Here is a 14,058-nt window from a genome sequence, read left to right as displayed (position 1 = left end):
GGGTTTCGGATAAGCGTATGATGGGCGTGCGATGCAGTTTGTGTTGCTATGACCCTCCGATTTATGGTGTTCGAGGTGAATTGCTAATCAAGAGGTGCGGGGATAAGGTAATGTTGAACGCGGCTATGACGCAGCACGCTGGCCAATTCCCGAGCCACTTCGATTCCCCATGGAGCTGAACACAATAGACCCTCCAACCCTACTGAGGATCATGGCTAGAGCAGCAGCCTTCGACTCATTCTGCAGTGAAATTGAGCACGATACTTGCCAGCATGATCCCCGCTGACGAGGAATCCAACTTCTCCACCTTCCGCGACTGTCTCTCCGAGCCCGTCATCCGCAAGCTCGCCATCAAACCACCCGAGGCGTCGAAGCGCCGCGCAGCCAGGGGCCGCAAAAGCACGATTAAACCCGTCTATCCAAAAGAGGAGCAAGACGATGCGCGTCAGAGCAACGACGCCGAGGAGCTTGGGGAATTTATAGATGTAACACCCTCACACTACCTTCCATCTTCAATTGGCCTAGGTAGCTAACATCTCCGGGCACTCACCGCCAGTATCTCGCCTTCGAAATCTTCCCCGCCCTCCCCGCCGATCTCCGCACGCTCTCTTACTCCGCCACGCAGGCCGACCCCTCCCTCTCCTCCAAATACGCCGACCCGCTGCCTTCCTCCCTGCTCGACACCATCGCCGCCCCGCTCCCCGCCTCCGTCGCCGACTCGCTCGCCGCCTACAGCCTGCTGCCCGACGAGACATCGCTCCCGTCCTTCCTGGGCCCCGTCATCGCCGGCTACGCGGCCGCCGCGGCCGCCGCGCCGCCGGTGTGGGCGCAGACGCGGGCGACGGCGTGCGAGCTGTGCGAGCGCGACTGGGTGCCGCTGACGTACCACCACCTGATACCGCGCTCCGTGCACGCGAAGGCGGTGCGGCGCGGGTGGGCGGAGGCGTGGGAGCTGGGCAAGGTGGCGTGGCTGTGCCGGGCGTGCCACTCGTTTGTGCACTCGGTCGCGGGCAACGAGGAGCTGGCGCGCGAGTGGGCGAGCGTCGAGGCGCTGGCCGGGCGCGAGGACGTGCAGCGGTGGGCCCGGTGGGTGAGCAGGGTGAGGTGGAAGAGCAGGTAGGTGAAGATAGAGAGAGGGGGTGGGAGCGGGAGCGGGAGGGGAGAGGGAAGATAAGCTCGAGTGAATTGCGCCTGCCTCTTGTCTGTGGTTTGGACCGGAGAAGGGGCTTTTTTTGGGGCTGGGTGGCAGGGGTGGGTCGTTTCTTTCCCCTGGCCTATATCTTGACCCGATATCGCCGTCTATTGCGGTTGGTGTTGAGGATTGCTGGGGGCCAAGAACGGCAGCTATCCTCCTTCCAGCTGGACCTCCGCATTCTCGCAATCCGAGTCAGACTCACGAGACCTCAGGGGCCGGCACCGTTTACCTAACCTTCCGAAGTTTCGGAAACAGCGTCGGGTGTTATTGATGGCCGGTCATCGGGATAGGAAGCCGACGCAAATTGCCATCCAAGCGCCAATTCCGCAGCTAATAGGTCTAGCTCGCGGGGTCCCGTTACGCAACAGACGCCACCACGACGGTTACACATCTCCCAGTGGTGGCTTTCCAAGCGCAAGCGGTGTGCCAAACGGACGAGCCGATGGTGAAATTCCGCCGAGGAAACGGTCGGGAAGAGCTGTAGCATTGGAGGCCTTGCTTGGTTTTGCCAATATTACCCTCGCCTGCCACGCCCGGCGCGGCAATGATGTCCAAAAGCGTTGGCGGTTCGTTGCTGACTCGCCGGCGGACCCCAATCAGGAAGTTTGGAAGCTGGAGTCTTGGTGTCGTAAAGGGCGACGACTGGAGGGAAAATATTCGGTGACAATGCGAGCTCGGAACGACGGCATAGGGCAACGCACCCCAGGTTCTTGATAAGCTTATGTCTGACCGATTGGTGGGATCTTGGCGCGTCGTGGTCTGGAAGCAAAAGTAGCCCCGCATTTATCCAATAAGCTGGTCAAGCCCACTGATTGGTCCGGTGCGTGGCAGGTGCTCTGCCTATGTACTATACGCCGGGTTTCGGGAAGTCCTCCGAGCTTCAGTGTACCGCCCTATCCGTGAGAGCGTGGGTGGCATCTGTTGTCAATCTACGCCGAGTATAAATACATGTCGATACATTCCTAAAATTGCGAGTCTCATCAACCAGATCCACTCCCAAGATGCGTCCTTCAGTGTCTATCGCAATCTCTCTTTTGGCGTTTGCTCTGAGAGCATGTGCTGTTGGTGTGGTTGGCAGTCCAGAAGGCTTTGGTTCGGGCACCACGGGCGGAGGTAGCGCTACGCCAGCATATCCTTCGAGTACCACGGAGTTGGAGTCATGGTTGGAGGATGACGTTGCTAGAGTCATTGTACTCAACAAGGAGTACGTATCAGGGAAAGCCCATGATGATCTGATCCCAGCTAACCTTAGTCAGGTACAACTTCAAGGGTACCGAGGGAACCACTACGGCAACGGGCTGCAGACCCACCTCAAACACCTGCCCCGGAGCTGGCGGTCAGGATGCCATCAACGCTAATGGATGGTCCGGGCTCCGGATTTCCCCAGGCTTGACACTGTATACTGACGCCGTGCAGGTGCGGGAGTGCTCCTGCGGTCTCTGTGACCTACGACAACGCTGGAGTCACACCCATCAACCTGGGCTCGAACAAGTCCCTCATTGGCGTTGGATCCGCAGGTGTCATCCGTGGCAAGGGTCTTCGTATCGCCAACGGAGCCAAGAACATCATCATCCAGAACATCCATATCACAGAACTCAACCCTCAGTACATCTGGGGCGGTGACGCAATCACTCTTGATGGCTCTGATCTGGTTTGGGTCGATCACTGCAAGGCGAGTAAAACATCATATCCTCCACCTGGAGGATCATGTGCTGACATCGGGATTTACAGATCTCCCTCGTTGGCCGCCAGATGTTTGTGGCCGGCTACGAGGCATCCAACAGGGTCTCACTGACGAACAATGAGTTCGACGGCTCGACATCTTGGAGCGCAACGTGCGACGGGCACCACTATTGGACCATCTTGCTGCTCGGGTCCAGCGATCTAATCACCATGAAAGGCAACTACATCCACCACACGTCCGGCAGAGGTCCCAAGGTCGGAGGCAACACGCTCATCCATGCAGTAAGCCTTCTCTCCCCCCCCCCCCCTCCCACTTATGCGAAAATCCAGCACTCTCTCGAATCCATCCCACTCACGCATGTAAACGCACGCACAGGTAAACAACGAATGGTACGCCGTCTCCGGGCACGCGTTCGACATGGGCGAGTCGGGCGCCATGGCCGTGGCCGAGGGCAACGTCTTCCAGAACGTCGTCACGCCGCTGCTCTCGCCCGTCGAGGGCCGCATCTTCACGGCGCCCAGCACGAGCGCCAACGCCGTGTGCTCGACCTACCTCGGCCACACGTGCGTGGTCAACGCCTTCGGCAGCAGCGGCACCTTCACGAGTTCCTCCGACACCAGCTTCCTGTCCAACTTCAACGGGAAGACGGTTGCTAGCGCCAGCACGGCGGCGTACAAGGACAGCACCGCTGGTATTGGGAAGATCTGAGTACGAAAATAAGGGGGGAAGGGGGAAAGTTAACGGCTTGTTGACGAGAAGATTGCGGGGGTTTTCGGTGCTTTCACTCCTTTCTACCCCCCGCTCGAGATGCTACTCCTATTTTTCGACGTAAATATTATTACAGCCTGCAAAGTTTGGTATCCACGTTGGTTAAATATATACGACAAATACACATGTCTCCTGTGCGTGTTTGTCCCTCTCTTCACCACGTTGGCGAAGATGACAAGTCCAAGGAAGGACACATCGACATTGAGTCGGCATTCGTTCGGGCTCCGCTGCTCCATCCAGCATCCTGTAACGTTGTAGTGTCTGATTTCCCAGTTGCTCCGGGGCTGCGAAGCATTTGAGCGAATCTCTCTCACGTCACAGAATCAACATCGTCCTTGCAGATCCAGGATCTAGTGAATGATGAGTTGCTATCCAGGCTGTTGTAGGCTGGCTCCGAGCTGGAATCAGTGGACACACTGTTGTCGTAATCAACACTGTAGGTGATTGGTTCGGCTGACGGAGGGATAGTTTCAACAGCATCGAAAGGAGGAACTGATTGGGTGTTGGAAGTAGTGCAAAAGTCTGGGCCCCACGCGGCACCAATCTAAAGCTCCCATTGGTTGGTGAGTTCACTTCTATATTCCATTATGGCCTGTTTACAGGGCTACAAGCCATTATTTCCTCTACGCCGGCTGGCTGGTGTTGAGCGCTTAGGGACTAACCCCAAATAGGAAAACATATTGAGCCTACTCGATGATCATACGGGGAGCCCAGGGGTCACCTCCCAATCCTATCCAAAAAGGGACCGCAAACTACAAAACGACATCAATGATAGTCTTGCACCAGTAGCTGGCAATGTCCAATGCAACTTTCTTTACCGATTTTGCTCTTCATTTCAAAAAAATTGTCTCTGGCTTGGCACTAAACATCACAACTTAACCCAAGGCATTTTTGAATGGGTATACTAGGTCGCGGTGCGGCTTAAAGGACGACTGAGTTTATGGCTGAATACCCAGAAGATGAACCGACCCGCCAAAGCACATGTTTTCTTTGGGCTCCTATGCATTCTTTGTCTTGAATTGGCGCGTTCAGCACTCATGTTCTTTCAATGCTGTCCAAGCCTCCTTCCCAATGAGGTAGCGTCAAAGGAAAAAAGTCCTACCCGGGATGAATTTAGCCCTGTCTGTTCCCCAGACGTCTTTGTCCTACCGCCAATCGAATGGTTCTCAGACAAGCCAGACAAGTCCAAAAGTAAAAGGGCTCTCTCCGGGCGTCAGCCACCAGGCTGGACCGCCAGAAGCGCTTGTCTTTGAGAATGAATTGTATATGAGACACTGGAGTTGCTCCCAACAAACCACCTTCACCCAGCTAGTCCAACCACATACAATCATTATTCATAACACACAAAATGCAACTCACAACACTCATTTCGGCCACGCTCGTCGCCTGCTCCGGCTTCGCTGCTGCGGCCCCCAACGCAATTCCCAAGACCGATCTCACGCTTCCCACGGCAATTCCGGCGCTCGAAATCTCAACCGAGGCCGTGCAGGACGATGGCGACGTCGTCGACTTGGACGATGAGTCGTCCATCGAAAAGCGCGGCGACTGGGTGCGCACCGTCAGGTTCTGCGAGCACGCAAACGGCGGGGGTGCCTGCGACACCAAGGACTTCAGGCCCTCGACCGGCTGCTACAACGTCTATGGCTTCCTCAACAACAGGGTCAGCTCCATCTACTTGGCGCCTGGCACCGGGTGCACCGTCTACGCGGATGGCAACTGCGCCGGCAACTGGCTCAAGGTGTTCGACCCTGGTTACAAGAACCTCAAGGGCCAGAGCTCAATGAATGACAGGATAAGCTCCATGAGGTGCTCGGCCAGGTAGGTGTTCGATGTTCGAGGGAATCGGCGCGTACGAGTAGAGGATTCTGGCGTCTTTGACCGTGTTCAATTCGTGCATAAAATTGAGAGATTATAGAGTCGCTGCATAAAAGCAAGCACAATTTAAATTCGCCATCAGGATACAATGCCGGCCGTGAAGTCATTCGATACATTAGGCTGTCGTTTACAGCGAAGAAAGATGGCCATGGTAGCAAGGATCCGCATCTCACGCATGAGCCTGACGGGTTCAGAAGTCCTCCATCTTGTAGACCTCATAAGGAACTTCCTCGTAAGGATGGGCCCTTTGGCCGGTGTCAGCTCCGGTATCACACCATATTCAATAGCACTAACTTCTTCAGCGCCTCGACCGCCTTTCTCGTAACATCGTAGCCAACGCAGAGCGTCTCAAACTTGACCTCGTCGACTTCTTCAATAGCGCCGGGCTTGCCAATATGCGGGTTGGCGGAAGCGCCTGGCCGGAACTGGCCCTTGCCCGAGGTGGTGAAGCCGCACTCGGTGTAGTCGCCCGGGCCTGGATAGCGGCCGGCTCCGGTGGCGAAGATCGCGGTCTTGATGGCGGGCAGTGCGGCGGGCGGGGTGAAGAAAACAAGCTTGAAGCGTGTCGGCAGCGCCATTGCTGTCCTTTGCGAAACGACGGGATGGCAGAGCTAGGCTGGATGGAGGTTCGAGGTCGGATCAGCGTGCTGGCTGGCGGGGGAGTCGGGCGGGCGGACGAGCATGCGGATCTGGATCTGGGAGCGGGGTCGAGAGGGGGCCAGTGCTGCGAATTGCGGGCCTCCCCGATGTGCACAATCGAGATCCCGATCGCCTTTCGCCCATCGCATTCTGCTGCTGCGACTCGCGTTTCGCGTGCAGCGACGGCAATTGCATGCCCACCAGCCGTCTAGAGCCCATCGCTCTGCAGTGCCACTTCCTGACGCTGCACAGGCACATTCCTCGCGGCAACGACAAGACAAGTCAGGGTCGCACTCGCCACCGCCAGGATGCAGCATCCAGAGAACGCGTGGCATTATTGGAAGCAGCGGTGGCACCAATAGGGGAGGGGAGGGGGTTCGATTGCGGGGCAGGATGACGCTTGAAGGTTCAAACGCAGGCAGCTGATTGCGAGAGCAGGACGTCGGGCACGCACCAGGGGGCTAATGAACGGCGGGACCGGTCTGGAGGCAGCACGTGTGGTGGTGCGTCAAGCCACGGTAGCCACTGCGCGGTGGTGAGCGAAGTGTGAGCGAACCGGCTTTGGGGATCGCCGTGTCCGTGGCGGCGGGGGCCCGGAGCTTGATGACATTGACGTCACACTGACCTGGCTGAGCCACCGCGCTACCCCTCCAATCGTGCGTCTGCACCACCGGCGCTGGTCTTGTACCTGAAAGTCGTCCGGGGAATTTGTCCCGCTAATATGACGCGCCAACAACGTAGGTAGGTGCCCGCCTGACTGCCCCTCACGCCCCTCTGCCTTCGCGCTGGCGCTCGTGCGTGGTGCTGTCCATGAGAGGCGCAGCTACCTTGTTCGCCCACGCCACGCCGCCAAAGGACGCTTTCTGCATGCGGCACCTGCTACCGGTGGTAATGACGTAGCGGGAGCTAGACAAGCAGCATAAAAGAAGCTCTTCTACCCCGCTCCATCTCTCATCATCATCCACTCCTCACTCCAAACACACACTTCAACCTACAACTTCAACCACCAACAACCACCAACCACCAACCGCAATCATGACTGACGCCGGCCGCAAGGATTTCTCTACCAGTACGGTTGACTCTCCACACTGTCTCCGGACCTGCAGCTGACCCCTCTCACAGAGGCTAAGGAGGAGCTCACCCCCGACTCCACCAAGTCCACCCAGCAGAAGACCAAGGAGGCCTTCACTGACACCGGCGACAAGCTCGCTCGGTAAGCATTGTCCACAATCTTGGTCCTTTGGGCTGTCAACTAACAAATGTCACAGTGGTGCTCAGACCGATAGCTCCAAGTCGACCGGCCAGGAGCTCGGCGACAAGGTTGGCCGCAGCCACGACCGTCACGAGCACGGCAGCTCTGGCGAGAGCATTCTCGACAAGGCCAAGTCCGCCGTCGGCATGGACAAGAAATAAGCTGCTCTCCTAAAGACAGCGGCTACGGAACACGACTCAATGACGGAGATTTCTCTCTGGGATTCAGAATCCTGAACCAGTAGTCTTATGATACCACTTTATGCTCGAGAAATGAAATCGATTCAATAAACCTCTGCTCATCGATGCAATGTGATTGACCATGTCGTGACGGAATAACAAATTAGTGCTGTCCCTGACTGTTCTCGGTTTTAAATTGGCACATCTACCTAGCTAGAGCCGGAGGTACCAGTTCGTAGCACCCCACGTCTCCACGTCTAGAAGCCGAAGATGTACGTGGCGTCGATCCCAGGGTGCAACCCTGACTCGGCGAGGAAGCAGTCTGCGAAAGCGCAGCGGTCGCGGCAGTCGATGACACCTTTTCAAAGACCGGCCAACCCGACAACTGACGAGCACGCAGTATCTCTGGTTGTCGCGAATTCCCTAGCGAGGCTGCGGCGAGGATGCGAGGATGCGACGACGCGACGACGCGACGACGCGACGTTGGTAGTGGCTGGCAGCGTACGAATAGCATCACGTCGCGCTCGATTCAGGGTCGTGCTAAGCTGCGGGATCTGCTGCAGACCATCACGGTACCTGCAGTCGACGAACGCCGATCACCCATTGTTGTTCGTCGCGACTGAGGCTGGGCGCCACCGCCTGCGATTCTGCGTTCTAGGGCGCGGCACGCGTCACAGGGACGGCGGGAGACGGCGGGAGACGGCGGTCGGGCATTTTTTCACAGCTAAAAGGCGAGCGTGACGACAGGTTGGCAGACCAAGTATTTGGGCGAGGCTGCGGAGCACGGAGCAGGGTCCTTTGGGCGCCGGGATGCGCTGGCTGGCTGGCCCTCCGCGCGCACAGATTGGCGGGGCGCGGCGACGGTTCGCGGTTGCCAGGGCCGCCGTGTTTACCCTGCACTTGCGCACGGGCCGCCTAACTGAGCGGGAGGCTGGGGATCTCCAGAGCATGTGGCTGGGAACAACCTCCCCATTTTCCTGCACACCGCGCAGTCACATCACTACTAGCTGTGCGCCGCGTCCCAGAGAACTTCGCTCTCCACTTTCCACACCCTTCGCAGCAATCTTCCAGACCGCCCGCGTAGCCTCATCTGCGCCGTCCGCGCACTCAAGAGCAGCGCTGCCCAGACCCTGCTCGTCCCTGCTCGTCTCCACCGCGCCGCCAAACAAAGAGCCCCGCGCCTGTCCATTCCGCGACTCCTCTCCCAAGACACTCTGCCCACGCGTCCACACATTCCTCACACCTCGCCGGAGCACAACCACTCCGGTCTCGATTGGCAATCCGCCCCGCGCCGCCTTTGCTTCCTCGGGCCTGCGGGCACCGCTGGAGCACCATCTCGTCGTAGTGACCGACCTGCCCTCGATCCATGGCCAATTTGAAATTCGCCGTCACCATGCAAAGTAAGTCCAATGCCTGCCCCGCCCACGCGTAGCCTTTGATGCCGCCTAGATTTCCTGCAACGCTGCCAGGCTGCTCTCGACAAGCACGTCGATGCAGCCAAGGGCAAGCTGCGTCCGTGGAAGAATGACGCTGTCGCCGCCGCCAAATCTACCAAGAAATTTGCTAAGAGAGTCCTCAAAGGAATCCTGCCCTTCTTGGGCTATCATCACATTTTGATGATCCTCATCGCCATCGCTGTCATCCTTCTTTGTAAGTTGCTGTCTCGCAAGTGCCGTCTTCCATGACCTTGTTGACTGACGCAATCCAGCCCTCCTGCTCGCCGGTTGCTCCAGCACCTCGCCGCTTATTCCGGGAATCTTCCTCATCAGCCTATACTACAAGTCCTACACTCCTACCTACGACCCGTCTCAGGTCGACCCCGGTGTTACCGCTGCCATTGCCAACATTGTCGGCAACGCCGTCCTCGAGGTCCGCGTCGGCTACTTTGGCATTTGCGTCAATCCCAACGGCGGCGACTTCCTTTGCTCCAACAATGCTACCGCTCTTGCTGAGCAGATCAATGTCGATCAGGACCCGCTGAACCTCATTTGGGTTGCGAGCACCTTCAAGGACAGCATCGTCTTCCCCTACCTACTGTGAGCATCTATCTCTTGCCAGGAATTCCGAGAGAAAAAGACGCATACTGACATGGTAATCACAGCATCGTCGCCATCATCCTGGCCTTCGTCACCTTCATCCTGCTTGCCACCTTCCCGGGCTGGCACGAGGAGCAAGACGCCACCACCGGTTCCGATGTCGATGTCAAGCCGTTCCCTTCGCGCCCCGTCTCGCAGGTCGCTCTCGCTCTCATCTTCATCTCGTCCATCTTCGTGCTGGTGTCGGTCCTATGGCAGCACACGGCATCAGTCGCCGCCGCAACCGTGGCTCAGGATCTCGGCAACGGCAGCATCAGGTCGGGCGTCGGCACCGCTTCCATGGTCCTCGGCTGGTTCGGCTTCGTACTACTCATAATCGTCACGATTGGCTTGCTAGTCATGATCTTGAGCATCATCGTCCTGGACAAGCTTACCGACGGTTGAGCGCTCTTTTCGCGCAATTCTTGCAATAAGCCTTTTTTTCGTTTCAGGATGATGATGATGAAGTTTAGCATCGACCGGCAATGAGACCGTCGTCAACGATACCCCCATGTTGTCAGCGATAGCAACTGTCCCCGAGAAGCATCATTATGATTTCCCCCTTTTTCTGGTTTCTTTTCAGCGAACTTGCATGTCAAGCGATTGACGACTTCTTTCGACTGCTTGGCGGATCTTACACGCCCGCCTGAACTGTCGAGCTTATCACGAGATTCATTCTGGTTTGAACGGGAATACAGACGAAACGATGGAATGAATGTGAATAACGGGGAATGACGGGTTGGTATAACGATTGGGCTTCTTCTTCTTGGGCCGGGGATCTTCTCTTTACGGTTTTGTTTTTCATGAGCGGTTTCTCTTCTTCTACTCAACTTCTCGGGTTAATATTTTACAGCAGCATGCGGAGAGCATGGGAATCGGCATTTGCGAAGATGGAGAGTCTTCCCCCAGCATTTTCAATCCTCCCCACCTTGTTTTCTCTCTTCTTCTCTTCTTCATTTCCTATTTTCCTCTGTTCAACTTTGCATTGCAATCATCTCGCATAATGAGGGCGTTTAACTTTCGGGGAGGTGTAGGGTAAAGGGTCCAAACCAAAGTGGGAGAGATAGATTGGGTTCTTTTTGGCTTTTTCGTTTCTTGGATTCATTCAGGTTTACATACGGCATCGGGGGAGAGAGAGAGAGAGAGAGATACCACGGTGAACGAACGGAGGGAGCATAGCCAAGTAGCGAACGAAATACCTCTTTTGAAGAAGCAAAAGGGATGAATGAATACAAAAAAAAAAAATTATCAAATCACTGATCAGAAGGAAGATGATGATGAAAGAAGAGTGTGCCATTTTGATTGCTTGCTCGCTCGCTAGTATTAAACGTCGCTGCAGCTCCCTCCCTCATCCCTTCCTGCAGGTATCTTGGATAATCGGTCTTTCGTCTGTCTGTCCTGTTCTGGGCCACTCCTACAACGATAACAACGACAACGACAACAACTACTACTACGCTACGTACTGGTAACGCTCCCCTCTTCCTCATCATCGCCCACCCCTTGTTGCACCTCTTCCCCCTCCTCCGCACCCACGCCCGCATCCGCATTCGCACCCTCCAGCTGCGCCCCCAACCCAAACTGGCCGACCCTAAACACGCCCGCGCACCACTCGGCAAACACGCCCGGCTCCCACACCTCGTCCGCCCTCGCCTTGCCCTTGGCCGCCGCAGCCCCCTGCTTCTGTCCGCCGCCGCCGCCATCTTCCTCGGCGACCAGCCGTTCCCAAAAGGCCTCGTAGTTTGCGACGACCTGCTCGACGACGGCGACGACCAGCGTCTCGCGCGTGCGCAGGTCGTCGACGAAGGCGTCGAGCTTGCCGCGGAGGAACGCGACCTCGCGCTCGACCGAGGCGCGGACCTCTGCGACGGCGGCCAGTGCGGCTTTCTGCTCTCCGTCACCGATACCACCACCACCAAACTTCCCCTTTTTCGTCGTCGTCTTCGCGGCCTTGGACAGGGGCGCCGTGACGCGGCCGGCAAACGCGGACGTGAAGTCGTTGATGACGGTGCGCAGGCGGCCGTCGAGCTCGGCCTTGGCGTCGAGCATGTTCTCGACGACGCGGGGCAGGAGCGAGCCGGCGACGAGGCCGCGGACGAGGTTGGCCGGGTTGAAGAGGGCGCCGCGGTCGCGGAGCTCGTAAAAGGTCGACGTCACCGACGAGAAGTCGAGCGAGACGTCCTGCGCGACGAACTCGATGTCGAAGGCGACGATCTGCTGCTTGAGCAGGAGCAGGTGCTTGATGAGGAAGAGCTGCGAGTCCGTCGGCGAGTGGCGCGACGCGATTTGCGCCGCCGCCGCGTAGAGGGAGAGGGTGGTTTGGTGGACGATTTGGTGGGCGAGGTCGTCGAAGACGGTGGACTGCGTGTGGGGTGGGCGTGGTTAGCAAGGCTTGTTTGTGGTGGGGTGGGGTGTGTGTTGATGTGTGGGACTGGGACTTGAGGGGGATTGTCTTACGTTTACGAGGCGGTAGATTTTGCTGAGCAGCCAGATGGCTTTGCGGAGCGTGGGGTACCAGTCTCTGAATGCGGCTTCCGCGTTGAATGCCCAGCGCGAATCGCCGTCTTCATCCTCCAATCCCGCTGGGATCATCATCGGCCCGTTCGTGGTCTTCTTCCCTGATAGAACAGGCCCTGTCTGATCGGCCTCCGAGGGCTTTCGGTTACGTGAGTGGTAGTCTAGGTCCTCGGGCTTGGGCTTGTAGTACTCGATCTCGTCTCGAAGGATGGACAGAGTAAGGAAGACCAATCTTGTCTGAGCATCTTCTAACGCCGGGAGGATCAAATCGGCGAACTTGAGCCGGACTGACTCCACTGGCTCATATTCTTCCTCTTCCTCTTCCATGTATCGGGTCTGGATCAGGGTGCAGAGTTCGCAGAGTTTTACCAGTTGCGTCTCATGGATGGTGCGCGGCCGTAAATAGTCGTAGAATGGTTCCATGATGCTCTCCAGGAAATCGTACACGCCTCCCTCGCCCACAAACCACTCTTCCCACAGCCCGTATTCATCGAAGCAGATGCCGCGGATGTAGCTGATGCTACTCCTGGCGAACGTGACCAGGTCGTTCGCAGAGCTCGGTGCCAACGATATCTCCGCCATCTTCTTCGCGATCAAGGGGAGTATCAGTCTTCCTCGAGTTGCCGAGTAGCTTTGGTAGAGTTCGTTCATCAAGCTCTGGTACTCTGGTTCGGAATCGGGGTCTGCATCGGCTGGCAATACAGCTCTCTTCTGGATCTCCAGACCCAGCTCCTTCAGCTCTGCCGCACCGACACGGAATTTGGCATAAAGCAATGCGGACATTGTGGTATCGTTCAACTGGCGGTCGGCTATCCTCTTGGAGACGTCGGCGGCGATCTCGCGGAGGGTATTGGTGAAGTGGACTCGAATGAGAGAAAGCGCGCGCGTAAGCAGGAGTCGGTAGCGAGAACGGTATGTTGCCGACTCGCTGTGGTTTGGATGGGCCATCATGTAGTCTATACAGCTGTCCAGATTGAGCAGCATGTCGGTGAAGCCGTCGGCGCGGACGAAATTGGTTGCGCCGGGAGCATTGAGCCTCCTTGTGGTGGGCTCTAGGTAGGTGTAGTATTGGAGATTCTCGGAGATGTCGTCGGCGAGCTTCGTAACGCGCTTCTGGTCTGCTATCAAGCCCTCGCATTGGCTCTGGAAGGTGGTGGTCTGGGCAGATACGGACTTGAACGAGTCGGAGAGCGCGGACAGGAGATCGAGGGCGGAAGAGGTGCTTTCCAGCAGGGAATCAAGGTGTCGTTGGGACAGATGAAGTTGATCGCGATACAGCCTGGAATATCACAGCTCGTCAGCATAGACCGCCGCACATTGGACGCTGAATGAACGCACTGATACTCTTCGTGGCTTGCGTCCAGTAGCTCGTCGCTAATGCCATTGTACCAATCTCCGAAGTCCAGCTCGGTCCGCAGCTGATCCCTCGAGCGCTTCTTGAGCTTGAGCTTCTCCAGGTCTCGCTCTTTCTTTAGGTGCGCGCGCGCAACGTCGTAGAAGTCGCTGAACGACTTGGCGCGGCGGGCGACGGTGGCCTGCGGCGGCCCATTATCCAGCTCGGGCTCCTCGACTATGTCCGGAATGGCTTCTACGGGATCGACGTCAGCCTGGTTGCTCTCCTGTGGGCACAAGCATCAATACTACCATCGGCGCGGGCGCGTGGGAAGGGCGAGGCTTACATTGGGCTGCTTGAGAAGCGAAACGCGGCGGCGGTGGGCAGCGGCCCTGGGCTTCTCGGGCTCGCGGTGGTGCTCCGGGACAATGCCGCTGATCCAGGCATCCTCGTACATGGTGGAGGTGGCGTGGGGTGGTGCCTGGAGTCGCGATCTGAGCGGGCGCGTGCCGGAGCTCCTGGTGCTGCACACCTGGTCAGTTCG

General features: G+C 57.4%; 7 protein-coding genes across 7 annotated transcripts; 5 read left to right on the top strand and 2 right to left on the bottom strand.

The window, feature by feature from the left end:
• Positions 1-272: 272 nt before the first annotated feature.
• BKCO1_21000105 (uncharacterized protein) lies at positions 273-1,120 on the top strand (the record flags this gene model as incomplete). The annotated part of the gene is made up of 2 exons (XM_020272614.1): positions 273-485; positions 557-1,120. 2 exons carry the CDS (start codon positions 273-275, stop codon positions 1,118-1,120), a joined length of 777 nt encoding a protein of 258 aa, XP_020131019.1.
• A 1,076-nt stretch (positions 1,121-2,196) lies between these two features.
• BKCO1_21000104 (pectin lyase) lies at positions 2,197-3,587 on the top strand (the record flags this gene model as incomplete). The annotated part of the gene is made up of 5 exons (XM_020272613.1): positions 2,197-2,399; positions 2,452-2,559; positions 2,612-2,846; positions 2,927-3,160; positions 3,255-3,587. 5 exons carry the CDS (start codon positions 2,197-2,199, stop codon positions 3,585-3,587), a joined length of 1,113 nt encoding a protein of 370 aa, XP_020131018.1.
• Positions 3,588-4,995: 1,408 nt separating this feature from the next.
• Positions 4,996-5,469, top strand: BKCO1_21000103 (beta gamma crystallin protein; the record flags this gene model as incomplete). Its single annotated transcript, XM_020272612.1, has 1 exon — positions 4,996-5,469. The coding sequence occupies one exon, from the start codon at positions 4,996-4,998 to the stop codon at positions 5,467-5,469; it is 474 nt and encodes a 157-aa protein (XP_020131021.1).
• A 243-nt stretch (positions 5,470-5,712) lies between these two features.
• On the bottom strand, positions 5,713-6,100 carry BKCO1_21000102 (structural toxin protein; the record flags this gene model as incomplete). The annotated part of the gene is made up of 2 exons (XM_020272611.1): positions 5,713-5,767; positions 5,817-6,100. 2 exons carry the CDS (start codon positions 6,098-6,100, stop codon positions 5,713-5,715), a joined length of 339 nt encoding a protein of 112 aa, XP_020131020.1.
• A 1,096-nt stretch (positions 6,101-7,196) lies between these two features.
• On the top strand, positions 7,197-7,574 carry BKCO1_21000101 (chaperone heat shock protein; the record flags this gene model as incomplete). The annotated part of the gene is made up of 3 exons (XM_020272610.1): positions 7,197-7,230; positions 7,284-7,374; positions 7,430-7,574. 3 exons carry the CDS (start codon positions 7,197-7,199, stop codon positions 7,572-7,574), a joined length of 270 nt encoding a protein of 89 aa, XP_020131023.1.
• A 1,384-nt stretch (positions 7,575-8,958) lies between these two features.
• Positions 8,959-10,072, top strand: BKCO1_21000100 (membrane fusion mating protein fig1; the record flags this gene model as incomplete). The annotated part of the gene is made up of 4 exons (XM_020272609.1): positions 8,959-8,992; positions 9,042-9,242; positions 9,301-9,628; positions 9,694-10,072. The coding sequence occupies 4 exons, from the start codon at positions 8,959-8,961 to the stop codon at positions 10,070-10,072; spliced, it is 942 nt and encodes a 313-aa protein (XP_020131022.1).
• Positions 10,073-11,122: 1,050 nt separating this feature from the next.
• Positions 11,123-13,971, bottom strand: BKCO1_2100099 (golgi complex component cog3; the record flags this gene model as incomplete). The annotated part of the gene is made up of 4 exons (XM_020272759.1): positions 11,123-12,025; positions 12,122-13,460; positions 13,520-13,800; positions 13,861-13,971. The coding sequence occupies 4 exons, from the start codon at positions 13,969-13,971 to the stop codon at positions 11,123-11,125; spliced, it is 2,634 nt and encodes an 877-aa protein (XP_020130890.1).
• Between the last annotated feature and the right edge of the window lie 87 nt (positions 13,972-14,058).

This window comes from Diplodia corticola, assembly GCF_001883845.1.
Source record: "Diplodia corticola strain CBS 112549 chromosome Unknown scaffold21, whole genome shotgun sequence".
Classification (NCBI taxonomy): Eukaryota; Fungi; Ascomycota; class Dothideomycetes; order Botryosphaeriales; family Botryosphaeriaceae; genus Diplodia; species Diplodia corticola.
The sequence above is the reverse complement of the archived record's forward strand: the minus strand, read 5'-3'. Positions and strand labels throughout refer to the sequence as shown.